Raw genomic sequence first — 21,571 nt, 5'->3', positions numbered from 1 at the left:
TCTCTCATAAACATAGGATCACAGAATGGTTTAGGTTGGAAGAAACCTTAAGGATCATCTAGTTCCAATTTCCCTGCCATGGGAAGGGACACCTTTCCCTAGACCAGGTTTCTCAGAGCCCCACCCAGTCTGGCCTTGAACACCTCCAGGGAGGGGCATCCACGACTTCTCTGGGTAACCTGTTCCAGTGCCTAACTGCCCACATGGTAAAGAATTTCTTCCTAATATCTAATCCAAACTTATCTCCTTCAGTTTAAGGCTGTTTCCCCTTGTCCTATCACTGCACGCTCTTGTGAAAAGTCCCTCTTCAGCTCCCTTGTAGCCCACTTTATGTACTGGAAGGCACTATAAGGTCTTCCTTCTCTTTTCCAGGCCCCAAGTCTCTCAGCCTGTCTTCACAGGAGAGGTGTGCCAGCCTTGTGATCAGCTTAGTGGCTCTCCTCTGGACTTGCTCCAAGTCCACGTTTTTCTTGTGCTGGGGGCCCCAGAGCTGGATGCAGCACTCCAGATGGGGTCTCATGAGAGTGAAGTAAAAGGGGCAAAATCACTTCCCTCACCCTGCTGACCACGCTGCTTTCAATGCAGCCCAGGACACAACTGGCCTTCTGGGCTGCCAGCGCTCATTGTCAGCTCACGCTGAACTTTTCATCCACCAGCAGCCCCCAGTCCTTCTCCTCAGAGCTGCTCATGATCTGTTCCTCCCCCAACCTGTATTTGTCTTGGGACTGCCCCGGCCCAGGTGCAGGACCTTGCACTTGGCCTTGCTAGATTTCATGATGTTTGCACCATCCCACCTCTCAAGCCTGTCCAGGTCCCTCTGGATGGCATCCCTTCCCTACAGTGTGTCAACCGCACAACATGGCTTAGTGTCGTTTGGCAAACTTGCTGAGGGTGCACTCAAACCCACTGTCTATGTTGCTGACAAGGATGTTAAACAATCATGCAGGTCTTTACCTGTAGACGTAGGGAGACCAATGCATGGCTTTGCAACTACACAAAACACAAGGGATTTGAAATAGGAAGCAGGACCAAGAGCTGCCTTCATATTCATGACCTGAATTTTTAGCATGGCATGCTTAGAGAGAAGTGAGGGAACTGTGCTGAGAAATCAAACTTGCCCAGTCTAAGCTATGTGAGCAGAGACTACCTTAGGCCTCCAGACCAGCCACATCATATATAAGTCAATAGCCCCGTGCAGAAATTATCCATTTCCACCCAGAGAAAAATGCCAATGCCCACTATGGTCCCCATTCCATGGAGGACTAATGGTGACTACACTGGGGGTCCTCTTCAAGGAGGTGGCTACTCCATTTTCTGGGGCTCTGCAGGGGGTACAGAAAAGGGGTCACTACAACAAGATCCTTGAAAGAGTAAGAGCCAAGTAAGGCTGTAAGAGTAAAGCCAAGTGTGCCCAGAGCTCTAGGCACCTCAGGGAAACAGGCATTTCAAACCCATTTCTGGCTGGGACTGTTAAAGTACTGGACTGCTTGTCCTGGTGGAAATTGAAGACATCAGTTTGGGTCAGTGGTTTCCCTCCTGGGGAGGTGATGGGCACAGCTCAGTGCAGGCACTGGGCAGCAGCCTGGTCTCACCAGGGCTGTGGTAGCTGCACAAGCCATCAGGCAGCTGTTTTGGATCTAACAGACTGCAAGTCCTGGCTTTCAGCAAATCTACTGCTGAAGATCAGAGGGAAAGATGAGAGGCCAAGGTAAAGTGGTCCCTACTCCTCTGTTGCAAATTATCCTGGAGAATGAGAGACTAGCAGAGAAATATTTGAAGTTTTTTAAAGCTGCACACAGGAACAAAAAAAAGTCATGGCTAGGACATATTAAAGAGGAACCAATCTAAACCTTATTGCTGACACCTAAATATTTGCCTAAAAGGGTCTCAGTTTACATGTGGCCACAATGAAATTCCAACATGATACTTTTCTGCAGCAAAGGCTACTGGCTGGAAACTATCAGGGCCTTTTAATTTCTGTTAGTGCCTGCTGAGGGGGTTGGTGGGTTGATACTGTTTAAAAGAGGGAACAGCAGAGATTCTGGCCCTGAAAGGAAGAAACCACCCTTGATGCCTGCAGTGAGACTACAGGAATGGTGGGCAACAAGGTGCTTCGGAAACATCACACTTGCAGACAGATACAAGCTGGCTTCTCAGAGCGGGGAGTTAGCCAGGACCTGGCAGCGATCCATCAGGCACAGGAGTCCTGGTTCTGGCCTATTCTACTCATCTGAGCCAACCTATGTATATGGAGAGGTGCTCTGGAGGAGATAGGTAAGGAATAAGATCAGCTGTTGAACAATGCCAGTGTTCTAGTGCAAAATCTGCATTTTTATTAAAGACATATTTTGGAAGGCCCATTCAAAAATACATTGTGCTCAGTAAAAATTAACCATTTTCATGCTTATAATTAAGGTTACCACAGGATTTTTTTTTCTCTTTTAGAATATTTACAGCAACAATAGAAATTGTACAGAAGTTAAGGATGGAATACATGCTCAAAAAAAATTTGGTAAGGTGTACCAACAACATGATACAAAGGGTTGTATACAAACACTTTACAAATGGTTTATTAACTTGCATGAAGTCATCCTTAAATATTCAACACATTTTAAAATCAATTTGTATTCCAGGATTAAAAAGGTTAACACCACAACATATCCCTTCCACAACAGAAAGCACGGTAGATTTAAAAGTTTGTGCGCTTTAGATTTCTAGTAGCTGTTAAAAAAACATCAGGGAATCTTATACATAAATTTAGAAGTTTTGAAAGCTGCCTCCTCAGCCTGCTAATTTTGGAATAGTCTGTACTGGCAGATTGTGGAAAAAAAAAAAAAGATTTTCCTAAACTTCATTCTTCCTTCTTTCTCTCAAATGACACAAATTTAAAATTCAGCATTTCACAGTGGAGATCTAAGCAGTCCTGGAAGTCCTTATCATATTTAACCAGGTTTTAAAATGCCTGCATAGAATTTCCAACCAAATTATGGTTTCAGGGAAGATTTTAGCTTATTGTTCCATATAAACCAAAAATAATGTTATTCCTTTTAATTAGTCATATCTTTCAGTAGTACGAGTCTAAGATGTGCACTAGTAAAAAAAAAAAAAAAAAAAAGGAAAGTTGAGACAGTTACTTATGCTTATGCTTAAAGTTTTGCCTTGTAACTAAACAGTTAAAAGCTCTGCCGTTGGATTTACATGTCAAGAGTTTACACCAAGAGGTTCATATCCTATAGGAAAGTTGAATAGCGGTTTCCATCTTGTGCTATGAATATGCTTTAACGTTGCTAACGGAAAGCTCTAGGACATGGAAAGCTACTTGACGACGTGGAAAGCTACTTCACAACGCGTTTCTATGCCTGTACAATTAAGATGCCACCTTGCATTTCTCAGAACGGATCCAGAGAAACCGCCCTGTGAAAACAGAGACCTGGTGGAACGAAAAGCCTGGCAGGCAGCGTGTTTTGGCAGGGGCATGATGAGGTAAGGTATCTCACCCAGATGAAATGGAAAATTAAAATGAAGAAAATCCTGAGCAAGTCTAAGGATAGCTGTTTAAGTAAAACAGCAAACAGGGTGGAGTAGTAGATAAGGCCTCTAACTCCCTGAAAATCTGCACTAGAGAAACAACAAAGAACAAGGCAACTGCAATATTTGAGAACCACAAAGGGAAGGGCAAGGGAAGACTGCAAAGCAGTGCAAAGGATGGCATTGGGATTCTAGAGGGAGAGCTCAGATGGCTTGGAGGTTTCAGAAGTATTTTAGATGAAGGCCCATCAATATTTTATTACTTGGTTGCTAACAGTACCTAGAGGAAGAATCTTTTCAGATGTCTCTTCAAAAGTTGGACTCAATAAAAAGCTCAGAACAAACAAAACCCAGCCTTGACCACATTCTGCAAGAGAGAGGAGGTAGATTGACTTGCAGAGAAGACAAGAGATGTGTAGTCACTCTTAGGCTAAGAGATAAATTCCTTGTTCAGACTCTCGGGCCATGTGTTAAGAGTCACTTTTGGCCAGCTGCATATTTTGAGTTATGGTCTAAAAGAGCCTGAGCAGCAATATGATTTGGTGGAATGAAAGCATCCAAACATAGTGGGGCTGGTCCTCTCACACCTCTCATGCATCTTCCACTTAGTGTGTCAAAAGACAATTTTTGCATCAAACAATTGGCTGTGCACAAGGTCATAAATTTGCATCCAAGTAGAACTCAGAGCAAGTAAAATTTAGACCTAATACATCAGATTTACCTATGCTGTCTCACACGGTAGCTGTTAAGACAGTCTGCCCACAGAACAGATGACCTAACACAGTTTTTCTCCTAAAATTGAAAGAGGACCTCCTATAAAATTTGCTTTGTTTAATTTCCATGAAATTTGCTTCATGATTGCAAAATGAGAAATCTGTTTCAGTGCAAGTGATGTGCAGAAGCCTTCACTTGCCTGATGAGCCTGAGCATTGATGCTGCTGTTTGATCGGTTTGAAAAAGGTGCCAACATCTAGAACTTCCAAGCTGTGTTAAATTAAAAGGGTTTACTCAAATCACACCCTTTTTAACAAAGGCCAGAAGTTAAATGGCTTTTTTCCTCATTCGCTACAAACCCAGTTAATGAATGGTTAATATCATGACACCATTAGAAAGAGCTGTGTAGGGAAAGGCACCTGTTCTTAAATAGTGTCCTGATTTGAAGGTAATTTAAAAATAGTTACATAGGGCACATCACCATTCCAACCATCTTCTGTGGCACTCCTATTTCAAATGGTGGGCCTACTTACATGAACAACAGCCTAGATGCATGGTTTGTGACAGTACCCCATTGACAAATGTATTATGTATGCTAGCTTGAATGGAAAAAATATTCATTGCCACCCCACAATTTGCAGTGTATTATATATGGCTATCCTTTTCCTACTCTTTGTGTGACTGGGGTGCAGATGTTCTCCCAGCTCTACTCTGACAGTGTTCAAAACATACGGAATTGATTGCATGCAGGTATTTTTGAAGCATGTCTCACCATCAAATCATTATAAGACAACAAAAAAATGAAACATGAGTGAAAACCCCAATACTTCCAGAGCATGGCTCCTCTCGAAAGTGGCTGGGTTTTGCCTTAGCTACCTAGATCATGACAGTGCTTTCAGAGCTGTATCATCTGTGTTCCCTCTTCTTGCAGGGAGGTCTACAGCACTGAATTGTTGAGAATACATTTTTTTTTCTGTGTGAACACAGGAGTCTACTCAGCTAACAACTACAGCAGCTTCTGAAGAAAAAAAAGGTTGGTATGTAGCTTTTTAGACAAATAAGATTCATCTGTTAAGAGACCTAACTGCAACGATAAGGAATGGCTAAAAGCCTACCACAGGCCACTGCTTCTTCAAGAGTCACTCCAGCCTTGTTCCCAGAAACAAGTTGGTGTGGCAGAGAGAAAGGTGACATCCCGAAAGACAATCTGAGGGTGTCTCATACATTTGGAAGTTTGAAGACTGTTTTAATGTTGATCTAAAAGAACAGGTATTGGCAAACAGGGTAGAGTTTGGGGAATGTTTTAGGAAGAAGAGACCAAATCTGGGACCACTGAGTTCCTGCCAAGAACTCTCCCAGTGCTCTGTCCTGGTGACCTCTCGGAGGAGCAATGAAGCTTGGACAGCAATAAATGGAGCAAAAAGCATTAAAGAGCTCTAAGGGACTGTTCTCTGTGGTCAGGTCTGCTGAAAATAGATGTTATTCTAGGTTAATACATTTACATGGCAGTTTAAAAGGACAGCTTAGACACAAATACAATTTCAGTTAAGATGAGCTTAAGGTGCTTCTTTTTCAGTTAAAAAGAGCTCAAGAGTTATAGCAAAAACAGATAGACAAGTTTAGGCAGCTTGAGTTCTGCAAAATGACTATAATTTCTGAAACTTAGTTTCCTTTCTATTCACATCATTAATGATGCCATAAGGCAAAACAGATTGCCAAAGAACAAAATGTAGTTCAACTAAGTTTCTTTATACTAAGTAAATCTATAGAGCATGTAGCACAAGACTCATAGACCAGTGAAAAGGAAAGCTCACACTTAGAAAATAGTTTGCTCTGTAATTCTCTTCCCTTTATTAAGCCAGCAAATCTCAGTCACTATAATAAGACTCCTTTGAAAGCCCCGACAAAATTACATTAGCAATATTCTAAATATTGGGAAGTTAGACCAAGTTAAAAATACACAATTCATCCCAGCACCAGCTGGCCGAGCTGCTGGAATTTCTTTCCAGCAGAAGGAAGAAAATACTACATACATTCAACACAATTTAGTATTTAACTGAAATCTACTATGGTTTGTTGAACTGGAGAAGAAAATGTAGTACGAAGTAGAAACGACTTTCTGTAACTACGGGCCACCAAATACTTGAACATTCCTTGGGTCACCTTTGAAGATTTGCTAACTACTTTAAACAGCTATATGTACAGTCAGAGATTATCCTGATTTAACTCCATAGGTACTGAGGAAAAAAATCCTTTGGAAACATTTTTCCTTGCTAGAAATAAGAACAGCCACATACAGCTCAGTATCATCATCCCCAGCATGAAGCTCTTACCAACAATCTAAAAATCTTGCAGAGGCAAAAGGATACATATCCACAAAGCACAGAAGAGTCTACTCTGACCTCTTGCTGGGAAACAGAATCATCAAGCTTGGAAGAGACCTTCAGGATCATTTAGTCCAACTGTCAACCCAGCACCACATAATCACCTCTAATTCACATTCCAATGTGCCACATCCAGACACCTCTGGAACACTTCCAGAGCCAGTGATACCTCCCTGGTCAACTTATTCCAATGCCTAACCACTCTTTCAGTGACTTTCTTTGTTTTCTAATATCTAATTTGAACCTCTCCTGGCACAACAGAAAGCGTTTCCTCTCATCCTTTCACTTGAGACATGGGAGAAGAGGCTGACCCCCACCTGGCTACAAACTCCTTTTCAGTCATTGTACAGAGTGATGAGGTCCCCCCTGAGCCTCCTCTTCTCCAGACTAAACCCCAGTTCCACTGCCCTAAAAGAGACATTAAAACCACACTGCTTAGAGCCCCACTCTCTCTTGGACAGTGCTTTTGTGAGGGATTTCAGTAGCATCAGGCCATTTCAAAGCAGGGCTAACCTAGCTGTGACCAAGCAGTGAATTTAATAGAGATTGCTGAAGTATGCTGCTAAACTCCAACAGTGATGACAAGTAAATATCACAATGTCTTTCCTGGATGCCCACTGAACTTAGAAAAAAACTGAATACCCTTTCATGTCTACTGTATTTTTATATGCTATATATATGATATATCAATACAGTATATATCATATATAGAGAGATATCATATACCATACATATCTATAGAAATATCACATGCACATTTCTTGCAGGCAATTGACAAAGAAAGAATTCTTATTTTGTAATTTTTCAAATTTACTAGACTGACTTTTAGCCCTGGACAAACCCTATATGACATCCTTCCATTCTGTTCTTTCTTACTTATTTTTACAGTAGTGGTGCCGAATTTGCTGTGTTAGAACTTTGGTATGACTCAAGAGTACTGAACAGCATGTCCAGTTTTGCATTGTTATACAAGTAGGAAGTTCAGCTCTTACTGCCTGGCTTCTTCTGTTAACTACATCTATGGCTAAATCATCAAATTTACATTCAGGTTAATCTCTTTTGGAAAAGACAATGTATTTGCAAGTACAAGTGTCTTACAACAACAGCATCTAGAAAACAAAGTGTGCTGCAGAGTAATGAGGGAGTTGAACTAATGTATTTAAAAAAAGGAAAGATTGTATTGTTCTGACACTACAGGCCTGGCTCTCCTCTTATTGCACAAAGTTTAGACTGGCATAACTCTTGACTCCTACTGGCTAACCTTTGATTTAATTTACCGGTAGCAACAGAGGAATCAGGGTGTGTATTTGCTACACTTGACATTCACCAACGTAAAGGCAGTTTTAACTACGTTGTACAGGAGACTGGAACCCAAGATCTAGTGTTTTGCTGAGACTGGTAACTGAACTGGTTATGGGAGTATTTGGATAATAAGACCTAAAGAGAAATTAAGCTGCATGGCAACCTTCTCCCTCAATATCCAAATATCAGATTTGTAGATTTAAGTACATCCTGAAATATAATAAAAAGTGCAAGAGTAGTTTAAATTTTAATACAGTGTTTATCTTATTAATTAATAGATTGCTAAACAAGATGTAAAATACACATATGCATAAAAGCTTATATCATGATCTGCAGTGCCATGCTATGCGTAAGTGTCGAAGTTTGCATTTCACTTGCAATTCATGCTATGTTTCTTTGGTTTTCACCCCTGCTATTAAGTGGAAGAGCACCTGCTTTCTCTTGTAGTCATGGGGCACTTTATTTCTTTAGAGGAAACAAAAATTTGGTACTAGGGCTCTGTGCTCTGGATGCAGATGCAGAAATCCCATTAATATTACTAGGAAAGCTAAGGACACAGGGGAGAACATACCACATTTAGATTACTGTACAGTTCTGCAGTCTCTTACATTTAGCCAATATTTCCAACAAAATAGCCCATAAAAAAGCTTGGAATTGAATTTTGTCTTTTGTTTGTTACCAATAATGCCTACAATACTGGGCTCTCATAGCCAAGCAAGATTCATACTGTTACAGTCACGTTTATATCCTCATTCAACTTCCTTTTATTAGAAGTATAATACTGCACTTTATATCACAAATGTATAAAAAATATGGCAGATAGTGTCATAACAATACTTTTTTTTTTAAATGAGTATATTTAAAAAACAGACAGTTATTTTCCATTTATATATATATTTATATATAGAATAAAATACTCCTGATGCAATATATAAATGTTACTGTTAGTTTTTTATAGAAACTACTGTAGCTGTTGCACTGCTTCACAATGTTTCAAACAGCTCAAAATAACTTTACATTATAACATAAAAGATATGATTATAACAGTACGATATTAGGTCATCATAAATAAATATTACAAATCCTATCAAATATGGAAATTTAAAAAACAAATTTAAGACATACAATTTAACTTTAAACCCTTAACAGGGATACACTTTTATCACATAAACCCCACTGTTTTAACTAGGCAGCAAAAAATGTAGTAAGGGCATAGGTCTAGACATGAATGTTTTCACCCTTATAAGTGCCAATACATACCAGAAGTCTCCCAGCTTTCAGACAGAGATGTGCACTAAGCTGGAATGTAAATGAGAGAAAATGGCAGTGCATTTTCTCCCTGACCTGCACACTCTGTCTGGCATCCAGCGACATTTCTGATGACTGGTAATTCATAGTTCAACTTGTTTTACTGTATAATCCCTGACTCTCTCCGTGGTGCCAAACAGCATAGCTCCACATGTACATATTGCACACCTTTATAAAGCTGAAAATGCAGTCTTACCATCACCAGAACCACCACCACTCCCCTATGCTGATCTCCACCCAAACTGGCCTATTCTCTGGAGTGCAATTACAAGGCTGTCTCTTTTAAGTCATTCAGGTTTGGCATTCGCGACCGGTTTGTCCGGGTGTACGTGTGCCCGTTCTGTCCGCTCTTGGAAGGCAGCTGGTCGGAGTAGGGAGGCCCATCACTCACGCTCCTGTTCACGGGGGAGACGTGCCAGGTGGGTTCCAGCTGGCTCGGGATCTGCAGTGTTGGCCTGCTTTTGGGCGGAGCCTCCTGCCGCACGTTGCTGCTGCCGCCGCTGCTGGAGCTCTGACTCATGGGGTGAATCCGCACTTCAGAAAAAGAAGCTTTGGTTGGCTGACTTGGTAAGGGCTGGAAGCGGGGCTCAGCAGGGACAGGATGGTTTGAAGAGAGGTGTAAGAGCTTTCGAAGAGATTTTAATGGCTGGCTCTGAAAGACACGCAGAAAAGCATTTGACCTTCTGCTCTCCATCGTATCAGAATTCCGACAACAAAACTGTCATAACCTAAACTGAACATCTTGAACTTCACAGGACTTTTAATTTGTATGCATTTGGTATATTTCATTACAAGCTATGACTACGCACCTGAGAAAATGTCTTCTCATCACGATTCAATCTACTAGCTACCTGAAAGTGGAACCTTTTCTACATCAGAAAAAAACCTGCTCCCATCAATTATTTTATCCTTGTTTCCTTTGAAAATGCAGGCATAGACAATTGCATTAGCTGTCCATCTGTCACTTCTCTAGCTATTAGCTTTAGAATCTTAGCCACATTTTGTGAGGCACAGCTATCAGAAATGCAAAGGTCTTAAAAATTTTGTGAACATCAGTCAGGGGTTAGAGAGAGTCTTGAGTAATCATCTGCACTGAAACAAGGTCTGGCAGAACTCTGCAGTACCATATTTTGCTTGTTGCCAGCTGGGAGATAAGCAGCTTTGGTCTCTCACAGCTTCTTTAACGGGTGAGCAGGTTGAAGGAAAACAGAGATATGGAGTTACTGAACATGGGTAACAGAAGCCTGGGGAAGCCTGAGTACACAAAGTGATATGAAAACAGCCTCACTAAATTCCATGGCTCACAGAGCAACTTGTTTCTTCAAATGCTGCAGCTGCAACAAACTCTCTTTTCCAGTTTTCAATGTGATGGCAACAGAGCATGACACTGAAGCTCCCTCCCAAACCCTGTCCCCAAAGTTGGTTTTAGAACTGGAGAAAAAAAGTTACATTACTGCAGTTCTACGCTCCAAAAATGAAGCCTGCTTAAACTGCAGTCTGTGCCAGCCAACCATGGCATGATCTTGATGCTCTGGTGACCACCGCAAGTATCAAACTGTGCCTTGTGGCAGCATGGCCTCAGGATTCACCCTTCCTTATAGAGCTCTCTTGAGGGCTTTCGTATAGCATTGCATTGCATCCACAGATGTGCACTGAAACACTGCTTGCCTCTAATACAAAACCATAACAATATTTTGAAGGGCTTGAAGACTGACACAGGGACATTTAATCTCTCTTTTCCTTGTCATTCATATCTAGATTTTCAAAAAATTATGCAGGACCACAGGCATATGATTTTTTATGTTCAATCAGAAGAGAATCAGAAGTTTGGGAAATAACGTCAAATGCAATTTTTCTATTCACCAGAGAAAAAGCTTTCAAGGTACCTCATTGATACTAAAATACAGGGAATTGATAACGCCACTTACATGAGGCTGGATTTCTGTCATCTTCTCAGGATGCCAATCCTTCTGCCTGCTGCTCTGGTGATTAGAAGAATGAATGGCTTTCTGTAATGCCAAGAGATCCTGACCATCAGTGTTAGGCATCTGCAACAAAATATTAAATACTGGTCTCCTAATATATTCTTAAGAATAGCCGTAAATAATTTCCCACAGTTAATTACAGTACACAAGGGAAGCCCATTACTGCAGCAGAATTGCAATGACCTTTCAATATTTTTCCCCATAGTAAGAGCAAGTGACTGTGGATATCATGCAGATTTGCTCTACCCTTAGCCCTTAAAGCATTCGCATGCTGTTAGTGTTATTTGCTGTAAGAGAGAGCAGTTAAACAAGGCCTTAGAAATAAAAAAAATAAAAATATTGTTGAGCCTCATCTTCATTTAAAAAGCATTCCATACTGCAGTTAAGACCATGGATCAGTTCTATAAATTTGTTCCCAAGTGCAGCAGACCAAAGTCTCTCTAAAATGATGTCTTGACTGATTTTGCCATCACAAAACAAAGAGCTTTTTCTTTTCCCTTCTTTCTTCTCCTCCACAAATATCCCAAACTAAAGCAAAAATTAGGAAACAGCCCTAGGTGAAATTTTATGGGAGAAGGATAATTTAAAACTTAGATGCAGATTTTTATCTCATTTCAAGAATTCTAAGCAAAAAAAAACAATCAAAAAGTAACCTATTTTTAATGCAAGCTGCTTTTTATCATGAAGAATCAAGACAAACAAAAATACAAGACACGAGCTCAAATTTCTTTTTCAGATAATCCATTGTTATTACTTGATTGATTAAATTTATATATAAAGAGCAGTTTTTATAAAAATATGTATTTATGATATAGCTATAAACCAAACCAGGTTAATTTTTTTCCTGATGAAACAGAATGAGACAGTTTATTTTTAAACATTCACAATTTCACAACTATTTCCCAACTATTTTCCTTCTTTAGTCTTACTCCCAGGAGTCATTCTCTCTGGAACTGTGTATATTACATTTTCAGTATATCAAATACTATAAAAAAATTTTTTAGGCACAGCCTATTTCAATAGAATTTTACTTAAATTTATTGAACTGGCCCAAGATACTTAACTGGCATGAAGAGGAAGTGACACCATGAAAATAAACCACATGCTGCTGTAGTCAGTAAAACAAATTTACTGGAGCATTTTACAGCACTACTGTACTTAAAAATTAATACCATGGGTAGAGTGACTACAGGAAGCTTTTTCAAAGAAGAACTATGCTTTAAATTATTCTTTGAATTAAAAAGAGGAAAGAGGGATTTCTTGATGCTTGGATTCTCCCCGTTGGTTGAGTCTGTCTGCAATATAAGATACAAAAACTAAATGCATAGTATTTAAATTCAAGAGAGCTGCCCTTACTATATTAATCCTTTTTCTTTCTTTCCTTTTTTTTTTTTTTAATTCCAACAATACATGTTATAAAGCCTATAATTTTCTTTGGGAAAATACAACAATGATTGAACAAAAAAGCCTATGGAACAAATTCAAGGATCTCAATGCATAGAAAGCATGTAAAAAAAGATCAGTACACCTCTTCTTATTTCCATGTTCATTAGGAATGCAAAGTGTGTTTCAAAGCCTTTTGGAAACAACTGGTAGGTCTTTTTGACTTTATTGAGCTTTGGATTAAATCCTGTAACTCTGGCAATCATTTGTACTTATGATAATGACCTAAAGCAGTGTGACATTTCTTATTTTTATATAAAGAAAATATCAAAGATACACTAAAAATAATAGCAATTGGTTTCAGAATGAGCAAAAAAATAAAAGTATTCTATTTTTAAATTGCAGAAAGATTTAGGGCTCCAAGATGAATTATTTCAGTTCTATTATAAATATGCCATTAACAACTTCATGTATAAGTGCAAGGACACCGGCTGTTTTATTTTAATTTCTCTAGCACAACCAAAGAGCAGATCAATGGATGCACAAACAGCAAACAGAACTATAAGATATTAAAATTATGAATGAGACCTTCTCAGGTGCAAAACAAGAACAGGACACATATGTTGTGTCTTGCATTATTCTGCCTGTCATAAGAAAACTTTATAATGCAATAGAATTACTATATGACTAAACAGAATGGTGGGTGCACTACCAAAAGCAAGGGGTTTCAAACAGCTTTCTCAGCTTCTAGATTCCATCCAAATTAATGAAAGAAAGTAAAAAATGAGCATAGCTTAGGTTTAGGAACTTTATGGTCAGATCTTCCTGTTTCGAATTCATTAAATTAAAAAGGAATGAAAGCACTGCTAAGAGAAATGCTCACCTGCAACAATTTTTTCCAAAGAGTAATTTCTTCAGACTGATAGCTTGAAATTTGTGCCAAAATCTGCAAAACTCAGGCTCCTCTGAAGACAGTGCCTACTGACAATGCACAACCCTCATGGATATGAAATTGTTTGATGGTAGACGACAGAAAAAACTGTGACTCTAGAAATCCTCAGAAACTTTTACTATGTTACTAAAAGACTTCAAACAAGATGAAAAGGAGAATGGATAAGAACAGCTCTGCAAAAGCAACATTGCAAAGAATTCCCATAACAGGCGGTAACAATTATTATCCCATGAGGTACCGCACCTGGAGAACTCTAGGGAGAATGATTCATGGGAACGACTCTGCAGGAGGAGGCGTCAAGAACTGGGATCAGTTCTGGGCTATTAGATATTTTGAGAATGACGTTACTAAGAAGATGCCTTGAATCCAGTTTCAGATATCTTGTATGACTTCTATGACGATCACCAACAAAATGGGACTTGCCAAAGGACATCAGAAGTAAATCGTAGCTATGATGTGCTTCCCGGCACTGGGACAGTCCTCAGGTTTAGTTTGCTATTTGCTGCAGAAAGTCTGTGTTTGAGTAAATAACTGATATTTCATACTCCTGGGACACTATATTTTAACCCTCAGAAAAAACCCTTGGGTAGTCACAAGCTGACTTTTAATATGAAATCATAGAAAACATTCGTTGAAGAGGTAATATTACAGCGCTGTTAACAGCTTTTAGTACTGAAATCAAACTTGGTGCTGAACTGAAGGCAGTAACTTTTGTTTGTGCTGGAAGATCCTAAAGAACATCCCAATGTCTGTTAGGTAGATGTCTTCAACTAAGAGATGAAGAACAAAGAACAGTGTCTTAACCAGACACTTGTACACACATCAGTGGTAGTCTGTCCCTAGATGCTGTCCTCTTAATCAGCTCCAGGTAGAAATGAAAAGAGGTCTCTGGTTGGATGAAAAAATCAAGTTGATCTCGGCGAGTTTCTAGTTAAGGATGCAAGAGTTGTATCACTACCTTATTTCACTAATTCACTCATCTTCTGTGAGATACCAGCTCTAAGCAGCAAATACACTTTTCCCTTATGCGAAATCTCTCTCTCCTTCCCTGTTCCCCTCTACCCCTCTTCTTAAGAGTGAGAAGAAACAGGAGTAAGGATTATGTATAAATCTGTCCTAAGTTGTAATCAGTGATGACTTTGGTAGCTACAGATGAAGGTACTTTTGATTTAGGTGTTTTGTAAAGTGCCAGATTTTGAGATGCAACACAATCCAGTCTATATTTCTTTCACACAGTTTAATCTGGAAGTAGTTGATACACCATCTATCAGATGAGCTATCAGAGTGTTCCCTGTCACCATGTCTGAATGGTTGGAATCAGAGTAGACTTTAACAGTGCAAATTTAAGACCTTTTTTTTTTTTTTTTTGAAAATGCATCAGTGGAACCAATGATATCAAGTGGAACTAATGATATCAAATAATCCCAGAGCTATGATCTATTTTGTTCAGTTGTGTGATACAAATGATTATATTTGAACTGTGTACAGCTCTGAGGATGAACAAGATCAGGAGAGGTAGATGCCATTTGCTTTAAATCCTGCCCAGCAGGAAGGTGAGATGTTTTTCTGAGTGCTAGTTAATACACGTACGCATATGTTCCGCACAGTTCAAAGAAACTTTAAAAAGCCCAAAAAACCTGGTAACCAATTCTCTCCCCCAGTTCTCAACAGATCAGCCCTTCACCAACACTCAGAGTCATACCACCTCACTCCTTACTCCCCTTTGCCTGGAATGAGCATGGTTTACTCCATTCAGAGAATCTTCAAAACTGTAACTGCATTTACACTTATAGAAACATCACAATTTTGTGCAAATAAAATTCAAAATGTTTTACTGTTTCCAGAACTGTCATTTGAGAATGAGATTATGTTTAGGTTACTTCAGTTCTTAGGGAGACTACAAAACTCTGTGAAGTGTCAATATATCACTTTTCTCTGATAAAAGAAAGTTCTTTTTCCCTCTCAAAAAGTATATGAAAATATAAAAATGTAAAAGAGACAACAAAGACTTGTACTGAATAACAAAAGCCACAATCCATTCCCTCAACGAAACATAAAACATTAAGAATGGTTAAGATACATCATCCTTATTCCAGTCATGGGATGCAGCAAGAAGATGGAGGCTGGTACCAAGACACTCGTACGAAAAAGACTGGAAAGAATTTTCATTTATAACAGTCTGATTTCCTCCATATGGGTGCCTGAAATTATTCAAGCTCTGAGGAGACACAACAATGCATTTACTATTCTTGGATTGGTATCACCAGATCCTGCAAAAGAATTTGTTGCAACATCAGCTTAAAACTTGCATCAAAACTGTCTCTCAAAGGGTCTGAATGAAAACAAAGATGCACAGGACTAGTAAGTGAAGAAATATTTGAAAAGGCAGAAAAATCAACCCTGAACAGGAAAAGAGTTTGACTTTCATACAGTGACTAGAGAAAATAAAAGAAGAAATATATATATAAATGAGCATAAATACAATAAAGGTACTGTACTAATCTAGCATATTAAAACGGTGTAATTCAAAACCAATTTGTAATTCAAATATAACTTCTTTTATTAGAAATGCCGCATACTTACAGTTTGAGATTTCTTCTTTTTCTTTTTTATTGCCCTGAAAAAACCTTGCTTTTCTTTCTCCTTGAGCTGTTCTGAGTTAAGGTTTTCAGGACTTTTCCTAAATATGAAATAAGGTATTGTAAGAGAGATTTTATTTTGGTATTTACTTTGTAAATTCTGTGTAATACTGAGATCTGATGCCAAAGAATGGAAATTATTGAATTAAGTGAAAGGATTCTTAATGTTTTAGCATTAATTGGTTCCAGGGTTACTATACAAATACCAGATAGTCTTATTAAATGGGATAGGAGGTACACAGTGTTAGGGTAAAATGATTAGTTTAAACCAATGAATAGTTATTTAGGGAAAAGGAAAGCATGCATGTCTTCTTCTAAGACAGAACTTAATACTCAAACCAAAATATCACACACGAGGTCTTTTAGAAAAATGAAAAGCATATCTGAGAGAACATACAAATGGTGATGAGGTTTAAAAGCGCAGATTCAGTTTATCCACTCCTTGCTGGAGAACCAGGAGTTGCAAAGTTCGCCAGACAGAACCACTTTGCTGACATGGTTCCAAATTTATCATCAGGGAAGTTGGGGAACTACTGTTGTCCATTTCAACTTAAAAACTTCAGTTATTTTGTTATGCATGGGTGAGACAGTGCTGGCAAAAGGAGGTGACCCAAGAACGGAACAGGTGACTTGCCTGAAGACTGAATTTCCGCCTTTTACATGTCTGAAGTAACTACAGCTGATAAATAACATGTTACTTTCAGAATACACAGTAAACCATGTATGTAAAGTACTGATACAGGGTAAAAAGATGGTTTTCAACAAAGGACATTGGTGAGACATAACTGAATGCAGTTCTAGTGCCCTTTAAAATAGCTTGAAAATTGAAAATGGTACAGGAAAGTGTCACAGAAATAATTTCAGAGATAGAAAGAATGGCCTATGTTTAAAAAGTCAGAGATTTCCATCTCTTTAGTGTGTTCAGAAACACAGCCAAACCAGCCCAAATATTTAGTTTCCTTGCCTGATGCACAAGTACTTATTCAAGAAGAAATTACAGAATACGAGAAAGATCTTCAGACTAAAGGGCAAAGATATAACAAGAACAAGTAAGTGGATGATGAAGCCAGAGAAGTAATATTAGAAATAAGGCATTGATTTTCACAATAAGCATCATTAACTGCCAGAACAAACTCTTTAGTGAGTGGATTTCCCATCTTTGACATTTCAAATCGGGACCCCATAATGGGAGATATTAGTCAGGTGTGCCTCTGGGCCTGGATCCCAGAGACCAGAAGACATTTAATATCAGCTAACACACAGAAAATCATGCTGGGTGATTTAATAGTCCTTATTCGGTCCTAAGTTGTATGAAAACAAAAAAGAAATTATTCCATTGTCTTGATGGAAAGCCTGAAGGAAAGCCACAGTTTTAAGGGCTCTGGATGATGAACAGGAGCAGCTTTTCTGGGAATAACTGTAATGTAGCAACACTTAGCTCTCTACTATAGTTGTCACTGGCTTCTAATTCTGGCTTTAAATGCTATGCTATCAGCTGGTGATTCAGCTGCTACTACATGCCAAGCTGACTTTTTTCCAAGCAAATGTGAAACACATAATTGGGGTAGAAATCACTGGACTCATCCTCCTTATCAACAAAATTCTCTTCACTCTGGTAGCTGGTTTGACTAGCTCCTCAATTTCTACACAAAACCACCTCAAGCTCAAAGTGTTACCTGGTTCTAAATATAAATGCATGCAGTGTTTAAATGCTGGATAAATTGCAACTGTTGATTAAGAGAATGGTCTTAGTGGAAAGATTCATAGGCAGGGAGTATGGTAGAAATTTTCCTAATTTAGTTTTTTTTGGAATTTACATCTGGATCCAAGAAACACTTTCAGGTGCATGACAACATAGATTCAATGTGAACATTGCAACACTACAGGAAAAAATCTCTAGTTTAATATGATTATTATAACACATATTTTAAATATACTGGATTGCCAGGGATTCCTGTTGCTGTCATGTCCCTGTATTTGGTACTACTGCATAACAGATGTAAGGCACTCTTGTATTAGTCACTTAGAGCACCGAGAGTAAAGACTACTGACAGCTTTACGGATTCACTGAACTCATGAGACCGACTTAACACAGACAAAACACCTACTGAATTATTTACTCAATGATTTTTACTTGATTTGTTAGAAAAGCTGGAGGAAAGCATGCACTCCAAGTATCCTTCTTGGGCTCAGAATGTCATGTAAATGGGGCTAAGAACCTTCTGAGCCTTTCCCCAAAGGAGTTACTGTGCATCCACATCTACAAAGATATCCCAAACCATAGCCCCAGTGCAAATTACCAACCCAATGACGGTGTTGTCCGCTGAGCAACCAGAGTCAGATCATAAGCAAATTCCCAGGAGGTTACTCTACATTGTCCTTTAAAATTTTTCAATGTCTTGCTATGGCTTTTCTGTTCCAAAGTCTATTCCAAAATGGAGATGCTATCTTAAAAGGTGAAGTTAATCTTCAGAGTGCAGCTTGGAACATTTTTTGCCATACTTGTAGATAGAGATTCACTCAAGTGTGATTCTTTTCTCTGGCCCAATGAACCTGGATGAGAAAACTGCTCTCTATAGCAGTTGAGCAGAAAGGAGAGAAATGAAATTCTGCACCATCATTTCCTCTTTATGACTACAGTGACCAGAGTAGGAAAATAAGGGGCTGAGAACTCTGCTCATTTTCAATTGCTGCTTACCCAAAAGTCAGTGGCTTCATACTGATTGGTTTATGTCATTAACTCCTATGACTCATATTGCAGTACAGTTGTCTGAAAAAGCAGTGACCTTGAAAAGCAACTGCTTCAAAACACATGCTCATTATGTGAAGAGAGTGAACATATATAGCATTATAGCAGGAAGCTTCAACACCAGGATTCTGTACTGAGTAAAAATAGAGCAGAACATTTTGATCGATGATGAAACTGGTATATTTTAGGCATCCCAAAACATGATTTTTAGATAGTGGACAGTATAGGAAAAAAATAGGATTATCAGAAAAAAATCTGTATGGTATGGTCGAGTCACTCAACACCAAACTTTTACAACATACTGCAAGTATTTTGGCATTTTGCATAAAGCTTCAGCTCTTGAAAGCAAACAGTTACACGAGAATCTGTGCTGTTTCACTAGCAAGTAGAGACTAGCCCGAGATAAGAGGCCCCACTCAGAGAGCTCATTCACAAGAAGAAACCAAAGGCAAAATGTCCTGTGCTTTGTTATTTTATCTTTGTGTATCTTTTGGATGCTTAGGACATGTAATGTAGAACACATTGGTTATTCTGGTCTGAGACACGTGGAAAAAGCATAGGTATAAATCGAAATTCTGTGGTTATCACTCCTATTTATTGCCCCTGGCAGGAAAGGTATCCAGCTTCATGCAGGTACAATGAGGTGTAGCAGCAAACATGCACGTGGCAAGCAAGCTGATGTGCTTTCATATTAACTAAAAAGAATCAGTAGGAAGCATGTTGCATTCATGCTGCCATAGAGAGAGCTGTATTGCAGACAGCTCTTTTTGGAAGGCAATTTGTCATGCTTATTTTAGCTATTTTTCAGCAACTCTGATCTCAGGCAGCCTGGCTTGGAAACCCTCTAACTGCCAGCGTAGTGCTCCCTTTACTGAACCAATCATAATTACATGAGTAAGGTTTTTGCCTAATGGAGAAGTTATTGAAATATCTGAACTTTTTTTTGGAAGATAAATGAACAAACAATAATTGTCCACGTTGGCTTTTAGTTTTTCTTAAAGTAAAACCCTTAAGGGGCAATTCCAGAGTTACCAGTTAGCAAAGGCAAGATAATGTCAGAAACTAATGAAGTAATCCAAATAGATAGTTTAAGGTAAGAATGTCAATCCCACAACCTGAAGTCCACAGTAAAACTTCTTGGTCTAAAAGTCTTGCACTGAAAGCTTAAAAATCAAAGATCAAATCTGAACTTTGTTTGGAGCTGCAATTTTTTATTTTTCATGTGGAAAAGAAGGATTTACTGGAATAAACCCCAGATCTACTATCTCATATACAGAATACCATTCAGAATTTGCAATTTCCTGATATTTTTTACAAATTCCATAAAAGGACTGGAAAGTATTTACAATGCAGCAACAATCATACTGCAGACACAGCTGAACAAGATTTAAACTAACTTGCTCAGATATTGGTAATCTTCTAGTTTCAGGAACAGTAAGTGTGACTAAATCGTTACACTGATACTGAGACAATGATTTAACAGTCAGTCATGTCCTGTTTACAAAATACTGTGTTGTTTTGGAGTCTTGAAACTTAAAAATTGGTAGAGTTTTAAGCCTTTGACTCTTCTAAGAGTGAGATGTTCTTTTTTTTTTCTCTTTTCTTGAATGATAAGAGAGTTTACGTGTGTTTATATATCTTATATAAATATAAAATAATAATAATATTATATACACATTTCCTCTTTTTATTATTTTGCAGATAGGTATGACAAGCTGCTTGTCATAGAATGACTACACTTATATGGACATGAAAGATCTAAACAGAAAAACTTTCCAGAAGCCCCCAAATATCTTGTAAGTAATCAGTGCAAACACTTCCAATATGGTGTGAAATAGAGTACTCCATGCTGGAATTTATTCTAAAGAGATATTTGGAACTATGACAATGGTAAATATAATTCAGGGCAATGTTCTGGCACACTGGCAGAACACAATTAAGGATCTTGCCTGTACCTACTGATTTTGCCCAACTCAGGACAAAGCTCATACAAGTGAAAGAGAATAAAACATCTACTCTTGTATCAAAAAGAAAAAAATTGAGCAAGTTCAAGGTCCTTTACAGGAAATTAAACTCTGGCAAAGAAAAGATTTTCTAGAAGGATGAAAAATTTGCCTTTTTTCAAATCAAGTTGTCTAAAGTTCAGAAATGATCTAGTAATTTAAGAGTAAAATCTGATGACAAAAGTCAAGTTTATAACATCTTTATTTTAAAAGGCTGGACAGTGGGGACAGAGCGAAGAAATGCACACAAAGACAAGGGAACATCTGTGACAATTCAGTCTAGCAAACATTCACAGAATCTTTGACAGAAGAAAGGCAACACAGAGCAATACTATGAGAGAAGCAATATTTTACAGTAGTGGCAAGTCCAGGTGAAATACATGTCACTCATAATTCAACATGAATTGTCATGTACCAGTTATGTACGTCAGTCAAACATCAAATATTTACTTCATCATAAAATTGATGTAAGCAGAATCACATTCCATTAGAGCTTTAAACATTTTCATAAGCATTTACACAACTTCTATACAGAAAATTAAGTAGAGGAACATAGATTCTACACCACTCAGGAATCTGATTAAGCTGTGTTTATGGCACAGAACAATTTTGCAACAAGATCAG

General features: G+C 38.5%; 1 protein-coding gene across 2 annotated transcripts in view; it reads right to left on the bottom strand.

Moving 5' to 3' along the window:
• Positions 1-2,310: 2,310 nt before the first annotated feature.
• CDKL5 (cyclin dependent kinase like 5) overlaps positions 2,311-21,571 on the bottom strand; it is a 131,861-nt gene continuing 112,600 nt past the window's right edge. Inside the window, exons 15-18 of one of the 2 annotated variants that reach the window (XM_017812288.1) lie at positions 16,140-16,236; positions 12,394-12,516; positions 11,165-11,284; positions 2,311-9,888 (exon numbers count right to left, since the gene is read on the bottom strand). In XM_017812288.1, the coding sequence (XP_017667777.1) occupies positions 9,502-9,888; positions 11,165-11,284; positions 12,394-12,516; positions 16,140-16,236 (727 nt within the window). In that variant the 3' untranslated portion in view covers positions 2,311-9,501. The remainder of the gene's footprint in view (positions 9,889-11,164; positions 11,285-12,393; positions 12,517-16,139; positions 16,237-21,571) is intronic. The other variant, XM_017812289.1, reaches the window with a different exon arrangement.

The sequence above is a fragment of the Lepidothrix coronata genome, unplaced genomic scaffold (assembly GCF_001604755.1).
Source record: "Lepidothrix coronata isolate B3197 unplaced genomic scaffold, Lepidothrix_coronata-1.0 Scaffold35, whole genome shotgun sequence".
Lineage (NCBI taxonomy): Eukaryota > Metazoa > Chordata > Aves > Passeriformes > Pipridae > Lepidothrix > Lepidothrix coronata.
This window is presented reverse-complemented; position numbering and strand designations above follow the sequence as displayed.